General features: G+C 32.2%; 2 protein-coding genes across 3 annotated transcripts; one reads left to right on the top strand and one right to left on the bottom strand.

The window, feature by feature from the left end:
- Positions 1-6,745: 6,745 nt before the first annotated feature.
- LOC129895293 (protein AE7-like 1) lies at positions 6,746-12,045 on the top strand. 2 transcript variants are annotated; one of them, XM_055970986.1, is made up of 5 exons: positions 6,746-7,031; positions 8,391-8,494; positions 9,600-9,699; positions 11,481-11,526; positions 11,629-12,045. In XM_055970986.1, exons 1-5 carry the CDS (start codon positions 6,915-6,917, stop codon positions 11,727-11,729), a joined length of 468 nt encoding a protein of 155 aa, XP_055826961.1. In that variant the 5' UTR covers positions 6,746-6,914; the 3' UTR covers positions 11,730-12,045. The 2 variants fall into 2 exon arrangements, with proteins under 2 accessions (XP_055826961.1, XP_055826962.1); XM_055970987.1 differs by lacking the exon at positions 6,746-7,031 and adding an exon at positions 7,040-7,119 and having other exon boundaries at positions 8,382-8,494.
- A 2,294-nt stretch (positions 12,046-14,339) lies between these two features.
- Positions 14,340-14,699, bottom strand: LOC129894877 (agamous-like MADS-box protein AGL62). Its single transcript, XM_055970487.1, has one exon. It carries the CDS (start codon positions 14,697-14,699, stop codon positions 14,340-14,342), a length of 360 nt encoding a protein of 119 aa, XP_055826462.1.
- Between the last annotated feature and the right edge of the window lie 6,754 nt (positions 14,700-21,453).

Here is a 21,453-nt window from a genome sequence, read left to right as displayed (position 1 = left end):
GTCCAATTCTCTAGAAATAACCTACTAACAATGAAGTATGTTCAATACCCTTTCGTAACTTAACTATAGTGTTTAATGTCTTAATATAGGTTGAGATACTATTAGGCAGCGTACGAGCTATGTGGTGAATAAGCGCTAAAGGTATGCAAAGCTATCCTTCTTTTCTCTTGGCATGTCTTAGCCATAAGTGGTTTGTATATGAAATGTGGGGATAATTCCATTAATAAAGCTTCGAGTATGATTCATGCCTCTTATCCACTTCTTGATGTTAGAACTCCTACAATAATTGAGTTATTACCACTCAAGTCTTTTATATAATGGGAAAGTAGTAAATATGTAAAGCCTATCCTTTCTTTTCCTTTGGCATGTCCTAGATATAAGTTATGAATGATATGTATATGAAATCTGGGGTAATCCTATTCATAAGCTTCGAGCAAGACTCATGATCCTTACCCACTTCTCGAAGTTAAAACTCTTAAAAGTAGTTGAGCTACTATCCTCGAGTCTTCTATATGTTGAGTAGTAATTGGAGATATAAGCTCATATCCCTAAGGACTCTATGATGACAGATGTCTTTGATCCCATAAGCTATTTAGCAGCATCTTGATACATGTCTATGATTCCTGAGGCTCCATTTGATACAGTCCTTAGTGACATCTAGAGGGCACTTCAGATAATTCCTACCTCGACCTTCAAGTGATGGTTCACTTGGTTACTTCATTGAGTCTCAAATAAGAATTTAAATTATGTGTGGTTGCTCACTACTCTGCTCGTGTATACTGTAACATATCTTTCACCGAGTTCTGGGCCAAATATGTTATTGTGCACAGTTTCACTACATTGTTCACCGAATCTCATAATGGCCCGGGTATGTTACCGAGTCCCTTACTAGAGGGTCGGGTACGATATATGATGATATGAACTTGATTATGGCACTGAGTCCCAGAATGGGCCGGGTATGTTATCGTGCTCAGTTTCTCTATATTATTCATCGAGTCCCTCACTAAAGGGCCGAGTATGATATATATATATATATATATATATATATATATATATATATATATATATATATATATATATGGATCGGGCAGTACGTTCCTCGACATTTATGTATATGATGATATGATATGATGACATGATGATCGGATAATAGTGTCGGGCCTTAAGATGGGTCCTATATGAATCACCGAGTCCATAATGGGTCGAATATGGCAAAGAACCAACTAGCCGACTATCATGATTTTTCATTAATAGTTCATTATGTCTTTAAGCAATAACAAAGTGAGATAATAATTCAGAATATTTTGTAATTTTTTTTTGCGATATTGCTGCTGAAGGAGCATATTCGCGGGTGGAAATGTGGAGTATATTTTTTTTAATTTATCTTGCTCAGTGATTTCGTCTCCGCATAAATGTAACTGAGTTATAATTCTAAATAAGGCAGAATTATATTCATTTATATTTTTAAAGTCCATTAGTCTCAGATTTAACTAGTCATGACGTGCTTGTGGAAGCATGATAAATTTTCCACAATTTCAGGAGATCCTTTAATGTAAGATATTGTAATTTTAGCCCCTCGTTAAGATGGTGGCGAAGAAAAATTATAGCTTTTGCACGGTCTTGACTAGATGTCGTGTTATCATCTTTGATGGTGTCTGCCAGACCCATCGATTCTAGATGAATTTCGGCATCAAGTGCTTATGATGAGTAGCCTTTTCCAGAGATATCAAGAGCAATAAATTTAAGTTTTGAAATATTTGCCATATTATAAAAATAAAATTAAATAAAAATCTTACCACTTTTGTTACCTTGAATAAATAGCAGAGTTTCGAGCGGATAACATGTTATGAAATAAACTAAATTCAACAAAATAAGGCAGAGAAACATAACAGAAAAGAAAGGAGAAACTGAGAAGGAAACTTAAATTTCGTATCTATCTGTTATCTTCTCAATGCCAAGGATGACATTTATAGAAGATGAGAAAAACACAAATTGTGCAACAATACCAAGTGGTCAACATGCCCACTTTTAAGTGGGCCCCACTTGAGGCAGACATCCAATACTCAATTTAAAGAGACATCCAATACTCAACATAACTAAAGTTATCTTTAGCATTCCTTTTTTTTTTCATTTTAGGGAAAAACAACAAGAAAAGGGGCTAATATCCAAAACGAAAATGACAAAAATGATTCCTTAATATTTTTGGAGAGGTAGATTTAAAATAGTCTTTTAAATATTACTTGATCAGTTTTGATCCTTTAAATTTGTCAAAATAATTTTCTTGTGATATATCAAGTTTCGATTATCAAAATTAATCAAACCTGTAAAAGTAAAAAATAATTAATGAAAAATATATTGTTTTTGGTTTATTGCAAAGGTTTGATGCAACTTTTGGTGTTAATTTCGTTAAAAAAATTTTAATCTATATTTCGTGTCTGACATAATTTCTGATGATGTGATTACTGTGATTTTGATAAATTTTCTGGTATTTCTGTTTTTTTTTCTTTCATAATGTCAGTTTAGTGTAGCAATACGATAAATATTTAAAACAAACCAAGTATGTTCACTTTTGACAAATTTTTAAAAATAAATCTGTTTAAATATAATAACACACAAGGAAATATTTTGAACCTTCTACAAAATGATTTTCTTATATATTTTGAACAATTTTCAGATTAGCTAATTTTGGGTCGAGTTACCTTTTTTTTTCCTGAAGGGATGAGTTATAGGTCTCGTTTGGAAGCTGAATAAGAAATAAGTTATTTATTTAATAATTTTTGTATAATTTATATAACATTTGATAAGTTGATAATAAATAATTTATTCATGTATAAAATTAAAACGATATTTGTTGGTAATTTAAAAATGGGAAAATTTCACAAATAATTACTATAATAAACTTAATTAGGCTCCTTCGCTATAGTTTGCATATTTACGGGTTGTAACTATAGTTTAAGTTGTCTCGTTTGTATAATTTGCGGGTTTGTATAATTCACGGATAATTGAACTATTTTTGTATAAACTTAAAATAATGAATTTATACAAACACAAACATCTTAACTTTAAACATTTATACAAATTATATTATACAAAATTACATTATACAAAATTATACAAATTATATTATACAAATTTTAAATTATACAAATGTACGAATTGTACAAATTCAAATCGTAATTAACGCTAAATGTTAGTGGCGAATTGTAAATTAACTAAACTATAGCTATGTTAATTAATTAACTAATATATGTTTGCTTATTCGCATAATTTTTCCTTTAAAAATCCATATAACTAATACACGTATAAATTATGAGAAAATCTATATATTATATTACGCAACATAAAATATAAAATAACTAATACATATATATAATTAATACACATAAAATTGTGATACCTGCCAAAATTATTAGAATTTGGTGGCTAACTTCTAGAAATTGTCATGATATGTGATAATCAACTTGACGAATTTTATCGATTCGTTAGAATGGTCAAAAATTGATGGCTAATTTTTGGTGATAGTCAAAATTTGTGATAATTATATAACTTGATGAATTTTATGACTAACAATTACAATAGTTAAGATTTGACGTCAATTTCTGGTGATTTCAGGCGGCAAATTTATATTCATAATATTCTTTTAAAATGAGATTAAAAATAAAGGAATAGTAAGTACTAAAAATATTTCTTCGTGCATGTCATTCCATATTTAATATATTTTAGTAAAATTTAGAGAAATTCTATAGTATTAAAGAACTAATTATATTAATTCTCTACTATTTTTTAAATTATAAAAAAATTCTTAAAATTAAAAGATTTTGAATCCATTAGCAGCAGACATGCGGATATATAGGGAATGGATATAGTGGAGAAGCTAGAATTTTAACTAAGGAGTGCCAAAATATAAAGAAGTAAAATCACGTAGAAATCAAGGAGTGTCAATATGTAATATGTACTATATAAAAAAATATTTTTACTAGCTACACAGTGTAATTTTTCAATGAAGGGGTGTTGGTCGACACCCTTCAATTATATGTGGCTCCGCCACTGAATGGATATATCCGAGAAGGGATGGATGTATCCGAGAGCAGGGGCGGATCTAGCATGTAATTAGGGGGTTCATCCGAACCCCCTTCGGCGAAAAATTATACTATATATACATGGTTAAAATATTTTTTTATGTATAAATAGTAGATGTCGAACCCCCTTCGGCTAGTTCGTGTATCTACTTTTTCAGATTTTGAACCCCCTTATTAAAAATTCTGGGTCCGCCACTGTCCGAGAGAGGATAGGAATGTATCCGAAAGGAAGGAATGTAATCTAGAGGGGATAGGGATGTATCATCGAGAGGTAAAAGATGTATTCGAGAGTTTTTTTTTATAATTTTTTTAAATGATAATTTTTTTTTGAGATTATGATAAAATAAGATATGAATTTAGATTAAAAAATTTATATTTTAACCCTCCCAAAATTTATTTTTAAACTTTGCACAAAGCAAGTGACCCATCATCACACCTTCACCCAACCTCATAGGTAAAATATTAATTTAAGAAGAGTTTGATTACGCAATTAGACATTTAATTGTTTGTCATACTTATCTCTTAAGCATATACTGGCAAAAAAGAAAAGACTATTTGGGAATCTTGTACAATATTTATCCACTATCAGTATAATTTAATGGATTATGATATAAATAATTGACGATTAATAAATACTAACTGAAGTTATCTTTACACAAAGAAAATGACAAAAATGATTCCTTATTTTTTTTAAGTAGTAGATTTAAAATAGTCTTTTAAAATATAGTATAAATATATCTTTTAAATTGGCTTCAATCGATATTTATGCCCTTCAATATTGGATGTGCATAAGTAGACACTTAAATTTATATAAAATTGAACAAGTAGACACATATGTCTTACATGACATAATACACGTAGGACACAAAATTGCCATATAGAAGATAATGTAGGACGAATGTGTCTATTTATTCAAATTTTGGATAGTTAAAATGTCTATTCGTGCACTAGTAAAGTTAGAGGTTATAGTTATTATTAGCTGAAACCAAATTAAGGGTAATGTTTATGTATTATACCTTTAAATATTACTTGATCAGTTTTTGATCCTTTAAGTTTGTTAAAAATGATCATTTTCGATCTTCGTATGATATATCAAATTATTATTATTAAATTTAAGCAGAATTGTAAAAATAAAAATATTTAATGTAAAATATATTGTTTATTGTTTTTGGTTTATTTCAAAAGTTTGATGCAATGTTAGGTGTTAATTTCCTTAATTTATTTTTATCTATATTTTGTGTCTGACGTAGTTTCTTATGATGTGATTATTGTGATTTTGACAAACTTTCTGGTATTTCTGTTTTTTTCCTTTCATAATGCCAATTTAATGTAGCAACAAAAGTTCGACAAATATATTTAAAAGAAACCAAATATGTCTACTTTTGAATTTTTTTTAAAAAATAGAACTGTTTAAATAATACACAAGGATATATTTTGAACCTACTACTATTGAATTCTCACATCGATTGCGGATAAAAAAAAATGATTTTCTTGTATATTTTGAACAATTTTCTCATTAGCTAATTTTGGGTCGAGTTACATATTTTTTTTTAAGAAGGGATGAGTTACATGCCTCGTTTGATAGTTGGATAAAAAATAAGTTATTCATATATTAATTTTCATGTAACTTATACGATGTCTGGTAAATTGATAGAAAATAACTTATTCACGTATAAAATTAATACGATATTTGACTGACAATTTAAAACGTCACATAACTAATACATATATACATTATGAGAAAATTTATGTATTATGTTATGCAAGATAAATTATTGAATAATATATATATATATATATATATATATATATATATATATATATATCAATACATGTATAAAATAATACGTAAATTGAATTATAACTAATCTATATATTACCTGCATAACTCTAACAAGCTATCAAACGATCTAAGATCTATGTTCATTTCTTTATCCATTGCTAAAGCATTTTTGTCTTTTTATATACAAGTAGTGTAGTTTACTCTCTCCATTTTATATTAAGTGAATTTATAAGGTAATGAATACATATTAAGAAAAATATTCAAAGACATAATTTAAACCATATTTTTCACTATTGCCATTTGTAAAATCATAAATATAACTGTGCAAGTGTGATTTATCTCCTTGAAAATATAAAACTTCAATAAATGAAATGACAAATATGAAAAAAGTTTCAAACATCTATCTTGAACTTAGAACAATTCAATTATTTTAAACAATAAAAAATTCCTCAAAAATTTACTTAATAAATATAACTTTGTAAGTAGTGTGATTTATCTCCTAGAAAATATAAAATTTTAATAAATAAAAGAATAAATAAATAAAATTTTTAAATATTTATCTTAAATTTTAAATAATTTAATTATTTTAAATAATAAAAAAAATTTCAAAATTTGATGGGAGTAACTATTTATCAGTGTGTTACGTATAGTGGTCACTAGCTGACAACTTTTTTTATCACAAAAAAAAGCACTAGCTGTTTTGACGGGAAGCGAGACACACAGTCCGTGATCTTTGTGTGCAATTGGACCTAGACACTTTTCTTTAAATAAATAAATTAAAATAAAATTATAAGATTGGAGAATATAATCCTCATTAATAATGTGATATTTTTTTTTTTAATTTATGTGATACAATTAAAGTTTTGAGATTTAAAATTTAAAATTTAAAATTTTAATTATAAATATTAAAAATCTTAATTTTAATTTAATTTTAAAAATTAGTGAAAGTGACGATCGAAAAAATGAAACGTGATAAGTAGTAAAATTCCGTGAGCAGGGGATATATAGAGCAGTAGAAAGAGAATTTATTGAAAAGAGAAAAATTAGGAGAAATGACTTTGGGACTAATCAATGCAAATCCAGTGGTTCACGAGAAGAAGGAAAGAATCGCTCGTGCTGATGATCTTCCTCACGCCGATGACGCCGTTGATCCTCTCGATATTTATGATATCCTTTTCTTCTCTCTCTTAATATTTTTTTTGAATGCTTCAGCTAAATCGGAGTTCTTCAATTCATAGCTGCAATTTCGAAACTCCGGTACAAAATGAGTAAGAAGAAACTTAGCTACTTATTTCATTTTTAGTATGTTGATTTGCTGAAATTTGGAATTACTGTTCTTTGTAGTTCAACTATTTGTCCTTTCTCGATTTTTAGAACAATATTTTTTTGCGATTTCTCCTTGTTTTGAATCGGAGTTTATAGTTGCAATTTCGAAACTATGACTCCGGTAGTAAATTTCTACCGGTGAAAAACTGAATAAGATAAAAGAAGAAATTTAGCTAATTTCTATGAGTTTGTTGAGTTTTCTTCATTTTCTAAACTGAAATTTGGAATTGCGATTTTTTTGTACTCTTTCTTTTTAAATGCTTCAGCTAAATTGGAGTTCGTAGCTGTAATTTCAAAATTTACATCGACTTAGCTGAAAATTTTCTACTGGAAAAATTGAATAAGAAAAAGGAAGAAACTTAGCTATTTCATTTAGTGCGTTGATTATGGTATTTTTGCTGAAATTTACAATTATGACTTTTTGTAGTTCAACTTTTTGTGAATTTGCTATGATCCTCTTGAAAATCTATGCTATTCTTCCTCTCTATTGACCTTTTCTTCTTGTTTCCATTTCTCATACATGCAATTCACTCGATCTGATTTTAGCTTGAAAATTTCTACTGAAAAAAGTGAGTAAGAGCCCGTTTGGATGGGCTTAAAAAAAAGTAACTTTTATGTATAAAGTGCTTTTAGAACTTTGAAGTGCTGAAAGTTATTTTTATAAATAAACAGTTGAGTGTTTGGATAAAAGTGCTTATGATGTGAATTTTAGGGTTAAAAGAATAAAAAAAGGTAGTTTGAGAATTTAGTTAAAATATAAAGGATATAAAAGTAATTTCCATGGTCAAAGAAAATGACTTTAAGCACTTTGGAAAAAAAAGTTAGGAATGCTAACTTTTCATTTCTGACTGACTTTAAGAACTTTATGGCTTAAAGTCAGCATTAGGCAAACACGTCCTAAGAAATTAAAAATAAGAAGAAACTTAAGCTATTTCATTTCGTATGTTGATTGTTGTGTTTTGATTTATGAAATTTGAAATTGCGATATTTTGTAGTTCAAATGTTTGTAAAATTACTATCATCCTCTCGAAATTTATGCTGTCCCTTTTTCCGTCTGTTTCATTTAGTAAGCTGATTTACGTTTCTGTTTTTTCTTCTTGGGGACTTGAGTGAAATTTAAAATTTCATATTCTGTAATTCAGTTGTTTGTGGATTTACTATGTTTGAAGTTGATGTGATCCTTGATTTGGAAGTCTATACATGTTGTGAGGGATATAAGAGATCCGGAGCATCCATATTCTTTAGAGCAGCTGAGTGTACTCTCCGAGGAGTCCATAACTGTTGACGAGAAGCTTGGACGCATTCTGTATGTTCAGTTGTGACCTTCCATGCTTATATTATCTTGTTTTTTAGTTATCAAAAACCATATTGCTTGTTTATTCTTTTCATTTCCAAATAAGTCATATTTTATCCATATCTTGTTCGATTAACTTATTGGTGAATCGTGTAAACTTGGAGTTGGTCATATAAGTCATCTTCACTCTAATCACTATTGAAAATCCAGTCTATTGTGTTGGAGTCAGATTTTTCGTGCTCACCGCTTAGCATTCATGATTTAGCCGTTATTTTTTTTTTCCTGTATGCTCTATATTGCTTTTCTTATTAATTGTCATGTTTTCTTCATTGCCGTATTTTCTTTTTCATACTACTTTGATTTGCTGCATTTGAGCCAAGCGTCTTTCGGAAACCACCTCTCTACCTCCATGAGATAGGGGTAAGGTTTCCGTATACTCTATCTCCCTAGATTCCATTTGTGGGATTACACTGGGCATTTTGTTATCATTGTATCGTTTAGAATTCATGAACAGTTTTCCATAAAATGAGTAGGGACTTCCAACTTTGTTAACTTTTTTTTTTTTTTTTTTTGGAATTTCAGCTCCCTTCATTCACTTTAGTAGCAATGTGATCTCATGTATTCAGAGTTATGCTTGCTCGATACTAGTTTAATTTAGGCTTTTTTTGGAATTTGAAATTGCTTCAATTTTTAACAAATTTACCAGACTATACATCTTATGTGCAAAACTTCTTGTTTATTCATGGGAAAAAGTTACCTGGTTTACTAACTTGAGTAGACACTATTCTAGATGCCTGTGCAATTTCTTACAAGTTTTTGGAAAATGAATATGTTCCTGTGATAAGCCAATGTTATCAATCAAGAAAACAATAGCTCAGAAGAACCCAAATATACAAGATTAGAGCAAAATCACTTTTAACCTTGTAAACTAGCCTCCTGCTTAAAAAAATTGTTTTTTTCCCTTGTAATGTCTGCCTTTTTTCTATAACTTTGTGCCAGTTAAATTATACCAAACTAACTGGAACAAAGGGAGTAATGAACAAGAAGTTACACATACAATTCCCAAGTCATGTTGCTTTTGCTTATTTATCTACGTTTTCTGAATTTTTTTTTGTAGGATAACTTTCACCCCAACCATCCAGCACTGTACCATGGCAACTGTCATTGGCCTCTGTTTGAGAGAGAAGTTGAAGAATTGCTTCCCTCCACATTTTAAGGTGGTGTTCCGTATCTCTGACTTCGATCGAAATAGAGTCGCGTTAGATTTTAGCTGGTCACCGTAGTCTATATTACTTAATTAAATCTGAGTAAAGAATATCTAGTTTTAGACTTTTCCGGAACATCTCGCATATACTTAGGCCTTAAGCAGAGGACTCCTTATTTTAATGAGTAAAAGAGTGTATGTATTCAAATGAGCATTTATATAAGTAGGAAAGAGCACACTGGTGTACTTTTACTTTCAAGGAGCATCCTGCAATAACTACTTGCAAGAATAACAAAGAGGGTTTAGTTTAAAAATCTCTTTTATTCTCATCTACGTATCTCAAAGTCTGTCTTTCGTAATCAAGAATTTATATAATAATTTTCCTCGTAAAATCTAAGTAGTGTAAAATCTACGTATCTCAAAGTATCTTGAAGTCTCGCTTTCGTAACTAAGAATTTATATTATAATTTTCCTTGTAAAATCTAAGTAGTGTAGACATTCCACAATACTTTAGTTGCATTTTAAACATTGTGAACTACTATAATTATGCTGGGCTTCCTTCTAGATCAATTTGCTGACCTGATAAGTTGTAACTGTACATAAAAACTACTCTATAGTTTATCATGGATACCTTATGAAAAATCTAAACTGTTTCTTCTCCTTTTTAATTTTGTCATTCGACATGCTTTTGTTTCCTATTTGTTAGTTACTTATTAGTTTTTTTCTGATGGTAATAGTTTTTTATTTTTATTTCTAAACTATAGTTTATGTGATAACATTCTTGAGCCGAGAGTATATCAGAAACAACATCTCTACCTCCCAAGTTAGCGGTAATGTTTGATTGAGTTTAGTCCACACCTACATCTTTGGTTAAAGACAAAAAATGCTATAGTATTGGTTACTTATAGGGGCAGCCCGGTGCACTAAGCTCCCGCTATGCGCAGGGTCAGAGGAAGGGCCCTACTACAAGGGTCTATTGTACGGAGTCTTACCTTGCATTTTTGCCAGATGCTGTTTCCAAAGCTTGAACCCGTGACCTATTGGTTGCTTATGTAGTGCCAAAAAAGGATTTGGGATGGGTAAAGTAGAAATGAGAAAGGTAGAGCGAGAGAGAGATGTTACATGTTTTCGCCCACCCCATTCCATCAGGAGGATCAATAATGTTCCCACTTACCCTCCAGCGGACTCAAACCCTCAAGCGTAGGTGCTCAACCAACCTCACTTGTGATTAGGATGTTACTTGAAGTACATAAGGGTGTTATTGATAGGATAGAACATGCACAATTTAGAACTCGTCTCCAATGAAAAGATTAAACTATCCTTACCTAATGTATAAGACCTTACCTTTCATTGGATATGATCATAAATAAAACGGAAAAGGACGAATTTACCTCCGAACTATCGAAAATGGTATGTAGATGCCCTCCGTCATACTTTTGGGATATTGGTGTCCCTACCATCAAAAAACTAGAGCATATATGCCCTTCACTCTAACAGAAGACCAATTAGGGACATGTGTCGCAATCCTACGAAAGGACCCAGTTTGACCAACTAATTAAACCCAAAACACAATTGCCCACCCATATCCGCCCATCTACCCATAACAACCCACCCGTATAGCCCAAACAAAAACCTTAAAATATCCCCATTTTCAATGAACTCCTCGTAGATAATTCAGATTGTGTTATCTAAAACTGGACTTGTACGACAAGGTGCACTGATAAAGTGATTCATATCTCCGCAGCATTTTTATTTGATTTCCTCTGGAAGTGCTTATTTTTTGAGGCGTTACAGGTAGATATAAAAGTAGCTCCTGGATCTCATGCGGATGAAGAGTCAGGTAGAGTTAACTATAGGATACCTAATATACCTCTAGTATCAATTCAGCTTCTTAAGTAAGATACTTCACTGTTCAGCATTTTCTATTACCATTCTCTTGCAGTTAATAAGCAGTTGAGTGATAAAGAACGGGTTGCTGCTGCCATGGAGAATCCAAATCTTCGCCAGCTTGTAGACGAGTGTCTCTATTCGAGTGAGCTTTAAAGAAACTATGCTTTCATTTCCTAACAAATTGTATAGTAAGTCTACTTATATTTAACATATGTCGTCTGGACATGGATTTGTTCTACGAGATTCGATAACTCTGATGCAAGGAGTAGTGATCAATCTGTTTGATAGTGTTGATTAACATGACGTGATTTATCGGTGCACTTCAAGTACGTCTACTTGCAATGTTCCTTGAGGCTGATGAAAGTAGCATTGATCAAGGGATATCCCCGCCTCTAAACTGTAAGCTGCCGTCAAAGTTTGTAAAATTTGCTTATGATATATTAGTTTAAGAAAAAAAAAAGTTTTACAATCCTTGTTTTCCCATCTCTTCTCGAGGAACAAACGGGTCATTTCTTTGCAAAATTGTGTTCAATTTCATATGTGACAATTACGCCAAGATCTCTGTTTGTTGGAGGAAGAATCCGCTCCCGAATTTGACTTTTTGAGGAACGTATAGAGTCAAAATTAGATTTGGTTAGACAATGTGTGGTTGGTAAACATGGATTGAATTTTTAGCAAGGGAAAGGATGTATCAAACGCAGACATATAAGAGGCTTACTCTAAGATTTAAATCCTTCATGTATAAACTAATTTTTGAACATATTTACTATTTTGCATAATAATATAAAAATTTATGTATGAGAAATAAATAAATAAATCATTTTGTTCTATTTGAAGAAATAATTTTTTGATCGAAGGAAAGTCAATTGAACCTTGTTTCGCTCTCTAGGGGCGCTCTTGATACGGACACGGGAGGTAGCCAAAATAGCCAAATTTGACTCATAATATTATTTTTTTCCTCTAATAAATTAATAAATGTGGATTGTTCGAAGGCAATTTGGGATTTGTTGAAGTGAAATTTAACTTACAATCTTTAGCAAGCGATGACGAATGGTTTGAGTTATTAAAGGGAAAAGGTTTTGATATAACCTTTAACTTTGTTATTCTGAGCCTTATATATTTTTCGTTCTGAAAGTAATTCATATATATTTTTATTATTATATAAATGACTCATATATATACTCCATCGTTTTGCTTCAAATAATTTTAGGAAAAAACTTGAGAACTAGTCTTTGGTCATATAATTTGTCATTACTTGACAAATATATTTGGCCAACATTTCAAATTTTCAAGTTTTAAGAAAAAACTAGAACTTGGGCCAAGTTTTAATATTTGGAAAGTTTTAAAAATTTAAAAATCACCCCAAATTTGTATATTTTATAAAAACAATCATTATTTATTAGTTTCAACTAATATTTATCTACCAACTTACTCCATCTCTATCTATTAATAAAAGAATAATTTGTTACTAGCTCATTCGGAAAAGAATAGTTTGAGTGACAAGATTGAGAAAAAAGAACAATTTGTTTTAAAAGTAATTTATGTATTGTTCTTGCCCATGTTGTTATTTTGTTGTTGTTGATTGTTATCAATTATTTTATAAGTTTTTTTTAACGTAACATGTTCATATAAAATGATAATACAAACTTATGGATATTTTTAATAATTTTAAAATTTATGGATACAAAATAATATTTTTTGAAACAGTTAAATATTCTTGAAAAAATTTATGGCCAAAAAATATGGTGAAACTTCACAAAAACTTCACCTAAAAATAACTTACCAAGAATATTTGTGAATTAATGCTAGCTACAAGTGGTTCACATATATCATTTTCATCTTAAGGAAGTGAGAAAAATATATATATATTTTTTTTAATTTTTTAATTTTTTCATGTAGGGGTATATTTTTTTATTTTCTCATACATGGACTTCTTTGATTATTATTATTTGAATTTCTTAGTCTTATTTTGTTTTTTTCTTTCATTCTTTGGTGTAAAAATAATAGATATAAAAAGAAAGAAGTGTGAATGGAAAAAGAGAAAAAAGTAAGAAAAAAATTCAAAACTATTTTTTTGCGACTATATTGTAATTTAAAACAATTTTTTTTGCTGCTATATTGTAATTTAGTTTTTGTATCTGTAAAAAAAAATTTGGAGCATGTATAATAAATTTTACAAGAAAAGTAGTGAAAAAAATAAATTTGACCATCAAAATAATAAATCAAATTTAGCCGTTGAATTAAAAAGTAAAAAAGAATGTGTGAGAATGATCAAATATACCCCTATATGATTTTTTTTTTTTAAAATAAAAACTTTAAAAAATAAATTTAAAACTAATTTTTCACTTCCGTTAGAAAAAAATGATAAATATGAGCCATTTGTGTAACAATAGAAATATATATAAGCCATTTTCTTAATAATGATATATTATCTCTATATAACAAAGTTGAAGAGTATCGTGATCAAACTTTTTTGTTATGATAATTTATATCATTTGCATATATATATCTTGCCCTTGTGAAAAAAAATTAAAAAATATTAAGAGACCTAACATTTATATCTTAGACAAGATTTACTGACAGGAATAATACTTCTCATTAATAAAAATCATTGCAGAATACATATAGCACTTAACAATATCATTGAAACAAAAGGGGGAAAAAGCACACACTAAAATTTCATGTTTATGTCAGATAGGACTTTGATAAATGATATTTTCTAGATGATTCATTCATGAACTATGCAAAATTATCTGCATTCTCTCATTGGGATGGTGATGAGGATGTAGCTTCATTTTCCAATAACTCCAAAATATACTTCATTTTAAAACTAGCCGAATCCAACCAAGCTTCATACTTGGTTACATCATCTGCATTGAATTCTATCGTAGGATTCATCAGACGGCCGATGATTGCATCAGCCGTCGGATGAAAAAATGAAGAAGAATCACCAGAAGGTGGAAAAAGAACTATTCCAACATCGATATCACATTCTCGAACGAGTTTACTGGCTTTCTTATAGAAGTCAGAACGAAGTTTCGAGAACATGCCATCTTGGTCAACTTCATTTTCTATTTTCATTCCTGAAATCTTTGGGTCCTCTGCAATCTTCTTGTCCTCCATGTCCAGAATAAAATAAACTTTACTGATCAATTATTTTCAAGAGATGTGAATACAAGAAAATGGAAAATCATGTATTTATAGACTCATATTCAAAGTGATAATTGAATTTGTAGCCTAATTTTGCTATTGAAAGTAATCTTGTCTCTTGAGAATTATGGAAAGCGAATTTAAAATGATTTGACGAAATATTAATTACATTCCAAAATCTTTCAAATTCATTATGGTAACTAAATCAAAGTTCGCACTTGCTATATAAGGTGAAATACGAGTTTGACATATGGTCTAATAAAATGATGTCATGCAGCTGTCACGTTCTAAATTCCGGGAGGCGCGATTAACATTCGATCCTTTACTTGATCGAGCGAACCAACTGAAACCAAATCATACATGGGCCATTAAGCCCAAATCAAACCTAAAGAAACGTAATGAAAATGAACTCAAATATATTTGAAGTATAATACAAGGCCAACTAGACCATAACTTACTAACGAACCCACAACAGATGTTTACAAGCCTCTCAAATTAAAACCTACTAATCATGAGTCGGAATAGGGCCTCGACATACCCATAACCAGTATGAAGCTAGAGAAGAGCCTAAACTCAACAACTCCGAAAAGGACGGAGCGTACCCATCTTCAGCTGAACACGATCACTCACACGAGGGTTCCTATCTACCTGATAATCTGCAGGCATGAATGTAGTGTTCTCTAGGCAATAGCGACGCCAGTACAAAATAATGTACTGAATATGTAAGGCGATAGAATAACATAAATAATGTAACTGAAGTTGAAATCACAATACAACAACTGTAATCTATACAGAATCAACTATTCGTTGCAACCACACTACCAACACAGTTCGTATGTACTTCCCCTGTTCTCGACTCAAATCACATAAATAACCAACAGTTTAATCATCACACAATCACCTACTCGAGCCCCAATAAGCTCGACAGGTGTCAACCACAATCACATGATAATGAATGTAATGCAATGCAATATAATCTTAATAGAACCAACTACAACCATAAACAATCTTACTTGCCCCTACCTTAGGTCATCAACCTTAGCAACTATGACAATAACAAACTGTTGCCGATAATTCGTAGCCAAATCTCCATGCTTTTGCCCCATCGTACATCACCACAACACTAATAACATATCCAACCTCAGAGATTCTGTACTCAGTTGACAACAACAACTTAAGCCATAATACACAATAATATGAATGTAGTGCCATGTGATGTAATGCGGTGTACGCAAACACCCTGACCCATAGCCTCAAAGGCGATGCAATAACTATAAATGTGGTGCAGGTGAATACCCTAATCCTAGCCTTAAAGACATGAATGCATGTGGTGTAGGTGAACACCCCGATTCAATGCATGTGGTATAGCCGAACACTCTTATTCAATGCATGTGATGTAGATGGATACCTCAATTCAATGCATGTGGTGTAGGCGAACACCCCGATCCCTAGCCTCAAAGGCATAAAATATAATGCATATGCACTGTGTGTATGTATATTGGCAAAAAATACGAACATCACGCCACAACAACAATCTCAGATAACCCAACAATTCATATAAAACAATAACCATTTAGCACACAAATTCTATTCGGGCCGTCAAGACCACCATGATGTCTAAAAGCCTATAAGGAAACAACTTCTCCCAACAATTCATATAGAATAATAACCATCTAGCACACAAGTCTTGTTTGGACCCTCGAGGCCACCATGATATCTAGGAAAACACATAGAGTATGAACATGTATATACACAAAATAGAAATCCCATAAGTAGCCCATATTTAACTATAACTCCTCCGTATCACAACCGTAATACCAAAATTAAACATACAATCACTATAATCTAAAAATCACAACTATAGATACAACCTCCTTCTACTTATCAACTTGACACAGGACCGACATTGATGGCTATGAACTCTTAACAAAAAGTAACGTCGATACCACCAAATAGGATTTTTAGCAAGAATAACACCAATAACCATTTAGAGACATCTAACAACCGACTCTTTGATAGCACGCAAGACTTGAAAATCACAAATCTCAAAAAATCATGTCCAAAAAGAAAGAAAACGTCTTCACATACCTTGAAATTGAGCTTGAATAACCTGATGTTGGTAAGTAATTTTAATTTTAGAATCAAATAAAATGTCGAAATATTCTTCTATCAAATTACCTCAGCGTGGAAGAAGGTATATATATATATATATATATATATATATATATATATATAAACATATTTATGTACAACCTTCCTTGAATAGAAAAGAATTGATAGAAGAAATCAAATTAAAACCCATATATGAAAGTAGAAGTTGCTGACCATATATAAATGTTCCACAATTTCTTAAAAAGGAACCTTATATAAATAATATGAATACATAATCACTAATTAATGTCATGCAAGGTAGCGGCATCTCAATATTGTTAAGAGGTGTTGTCCACTCCCTCTATGTCCCAACTCCGACCTGCCGTGACTAGCAACCACACTAATCCTCTGGTGGGAGAACCATTGTGATAGCCCAACAATAACAATACTGACAAGGTATAATAAAATTAAAATTACGAATGTAACTTAGATATAAATAATAGGACTGAGCTCCCATACACTCAACTAGAATTCAGTCAACGAACTCAAAACATGCAGAAAATCATCCTAGGAACTGAAAGTCCACCGTACCAAAACTCTACACAACTAACAAGTCTAGAAAGAAGATGCAACCCCAAAAGAACTTAACAATAGTGTATGAAAATCTAAGTCCCGGAAGAAGTACTAGGGATAAAAGAGAGTCCAGGGTAGCCTGAAAGAAATAACTCATGAACTCAAAAACTATCACTCCTCTAAGATCTCTCCGCAGCTGGCTGAATATGCCTTATACTTAAAAAATATAGAGCAAGTATAGTATCATAAAAAATCAATGGTGTATTGGTAGGATCACGCGGCTAGCCAATAAGCGAGTCATGGACAAGTAAACTCAACAAAATTAATATATACATACAGAATAACTTAACCATTTTCCTCTCAAACAGATCTCCACTAGATCACAGTTCATCAATCCCAATATCATGAAATTTCACATAAGGTCCCTCTCATGGGACCTGCAAATACTCAATTTATGTCAGAACGTGACACTCGATCCAAGGTTTATGTCGGAACGTGACACTCAATCCAAATGTGTGTCGAAACGTGACACCTGATTAAATTATATGTTAGAATGTGACACCCGATCCAAACATACACAACAATCACCAATTACCAACAATAGTCAACATTATATCACCAAGAACAAGTTCATCACAAAACACGCCAATAGCGATCATTTCACATATTTCATAGCATGCTCCCCTATTCATATGCACATGTGCATAAAATAAAGTAATTTAGCAAGTACATGAAATACATACGGGAAACAAAATCATCACCTACCTCAAATTCAAGCTTCAACAACTCTAAGGTACAAGTGCTTTCCCTTTCTTGATTTATTCCGCTTGTTTTTGGTCTAAAAATAGTAAACACATACAAAGGATCAACAAAATTGCCTAACTAATATGAATTATAACACAATTCTCATTCTAGGCCAAATCCATGATCCTAACCCCATTCTAGGCTACTTTCCACTGTTAGTTTTCAAGTCAAAACCCTCTCTCAAGATCACCCACCATAGATTATGAGTCTTATATGAATCAATTTACAAGTTTTAGGGAATAAATTACTTACCTTTGGCATAATTTGGGGTGAAAACCAGTAGAAAATTGCCCTAGGTCATTTTTGTTCCTTCAAGAATGAAGTGGAAATTAAATAAACCGTTTTGAGGTTTTTTCCTGACTTAAGTCCCGTTTGTCCCGCCACAGCAAAACTATCCAACTTGGTGGATTGTGAAGAAACAGAGAGCTCGAAACTTGAGCTACAAACCCCCATTTCACAACACACCCTCATCCCATGGCATCTTAAAACATACCTTTCACGCCAAATCCAATTCTAGGAGTTTTACTCACCTAAATGAGATTCGGTGAAGCCATAATAACTCTGTATCATCTTGGCTATCAGCTAACTAAATCAGATTACCGATTCTACTCCCACTTATTATCGGGTCACCCTAAACTTCACCTGACTCAAAATTTGTCCAAGTTTGGCCTAGGTTAAGATTTTTTGAAGATACTACCCGAAGTTCTCTGGCCCAAATTCCTTTCCTACTGGCCTATCTATAACGATGGGAACAGGTCATTATAATTGATACCAATTTACCTATCACTCATCTCCGAGTGACCAACTAGGGAAAATAGGGCTACAACAAGGATATAATTGTACCTAAGAATATCTGTCTCACATGTCCTTCTCAATTTCCCAAGTAGCCTTCTTCGTTGATCGATGCTTCCATTGCACCTTTACCATATTGATTTCTTTAGTCCTCAACTTCCGAACATCGCCGATCAAGGATTGCAACCAGCTCTTCCTCGTACAGAAGATACTTATTTAAGAAAACTGAGTCATATTTAACGATGTAATCTCCATCTTCATGGTACTTTTTCAGCATCGACACATGAAACATCGAATGTGCTCTAAAAAAACTAGGTGGTAAGGCTAATTTATATGCCACTAGTCCTATAAAGTCAAGAATATCAAAAGGACCAATATAGCGAGGACTGAGCTTGCCCTTTTTATCAAACCTCAGTACCTTTTTAATGGGTGACACTTTTAAGAGCAATTAATTACCTCTCTGGAATGTCATATCCCTCACTTTACGATCAGCATAACTCTTTCTGACAACTCTGTACTGCTAGAAACTTAGCTTGAATGCTTTTTATCTTATCTTGAGCATTTCCCACTAAATATATCCCCAAAGGATCCACCTCTCCAGCTTCAAACCATCCCATAGGATACCGGCATCCCCTCTCAATGCTAGAATAATAACTATTATTGTAGGAGAACTTGCACAGGGATAAGAACTTGTCTCAATGTCCCCTAAAGTCGATCACATATGCCCTCAATATATCTTCTAGCATTTGGATAGTCCTGTATGATTGTCCATCTGTCTGTGGATGGAAGGAGTGCTTAAAGTGAGCTGAGTGCCCATCTCTTTATGCAACTTTTCCCAAAATTTAGAGGTGAAGTGCGTACCACAGTCTGAAATGATGGAAATGGGCACCCATGCAACCTTACTATCTCCTTAACATAAATCTTTTCCAATTATTGTGCATTATATTCCACTCTAACCTGAATAAAGTGTGCTGACTTGGGCAACCTGTCAACTACCTCCCAAATGGAATCATACTTCCCCAAGGTCTTGGGAAATCCTACCACGAAGTCCATGACTACTCTCTCCCACTTTCATTCAAGAATGAGCATTCTTTGAAGTAACCATGTAAGTTTTTGGTGCTTATATTTCACCTGTTGGCAATTGTAGCACTTGGCTACATATTCAGCTATGTCTTTTTTCATACCTGACCACCAATATAGACATTTCAAGTCTCAGTACATCTTGGTTACTCCAGAATGAATAGAGTATCGCGAACTATGAGATTCAGATAAAACTTTCCGAATTATGCCATCTACCCGAAGAAAACAAATCCTTCCCCTAAAATTGAGCACCCCACCTACATCAAGTCCTGAATCTTAGGCCTTGCCCATCAAATTTTTTTCTTTAATCTCATTCAAATTTATATATTCAAACTTCTTGGCCTTAATTTCCTTTATAAAAGTGGGCCTTAGATAAACAATGGTCATCACCCTACCCTTCTCTAATATTTCTAGTCTCATAAACCTAGCCTCTAAGGCTTAAATCTCTTTAGCCAAGGGCCGCTTGCAGGTTCTCAAATAGGCTAGACTGCCCATGCTTACCAGTTTTTGTCTTAATACGTCTGCTACCACATCAGCCTTATCTGGATGATAGTTGATGGTGACATCATTGTCTTTGAGCAACTCCATGCACATCCACTGTCTCAAATTCAAGTCTTTCTGGGTGAACACATGCTGCAAACTGCGGTGATTAGTACACCTCACACCATAAAGATAATGTCTCCAGAATTTTAGGGCAAACACTATCGCTACCAACTCCAAGTCACGAGTTGGGTAGTTTCTTTCATGCACCTTCAACTACCGCAAAACATAGGCTACAACATTCCTATCCTGTATTAACAAAATACCCAAACCTAAATGTGAAGTACCATAATAAATAATAAAGTCTTTACCTTCAACCAACAGGGTCAAAATAGGTGTTGTGGTCAGAAGAGACTTAAGCTTTTGGAAACTGTCTTCGTATTTGTCAGTCCACTTAAATGACACTTCTTTTTTAGTCAGTCTGGTCAAATGGGTAGCGATAGAAGCAAAGTTCATCACGGAACTAGGCCGAGCCCAATTCTTAACTGCTTTAATCTTTTATGGGTCCACAATTAACCCTTTCTTTGAAACAACATGGCCCAAAAAGGCAATTGAAGGAAACCGTAATTCACACTTAGAGAGTTTTGCATACAACTTTTGCTTTCCTAGAACACCTAGAACAATACAAAGATGATCTACATGTTCCTATTCACTCTTCGAATACACTAAGGTATCATCTATAAACACAATAATCAACGAATCTAGGAATAGTTTGAAAACCTCATTCATCAAACTCATGAAGACTGCAGGTGCATTGGTCAGTCCAAAAGACATCACCAATAGTTCATAGTGCCCATACCTGGTTCTAAAAGCTATTTTGGGCACATCCTTAGGCCTAATATTCAAT

This window comes from Solanum dulcamara, chromosome 7 (genome assembly GCF_947179165.1).
Source record: "Solanum dulcamara chromosome 7, daSolDulc1.2, whole genome shotgun sequence".
Classification (NCBI taxonomy): Eukaryota; Viridiplantae; Streptophyta; class Magnoliopsida; order Solanales; family Solanaceae; genus Solanum; species Solanum dulcamara.
Note: the sequence above shows the minus strand (reverse complement) of the source record. Positions and strands in the feature narration are given on the sequence as shown.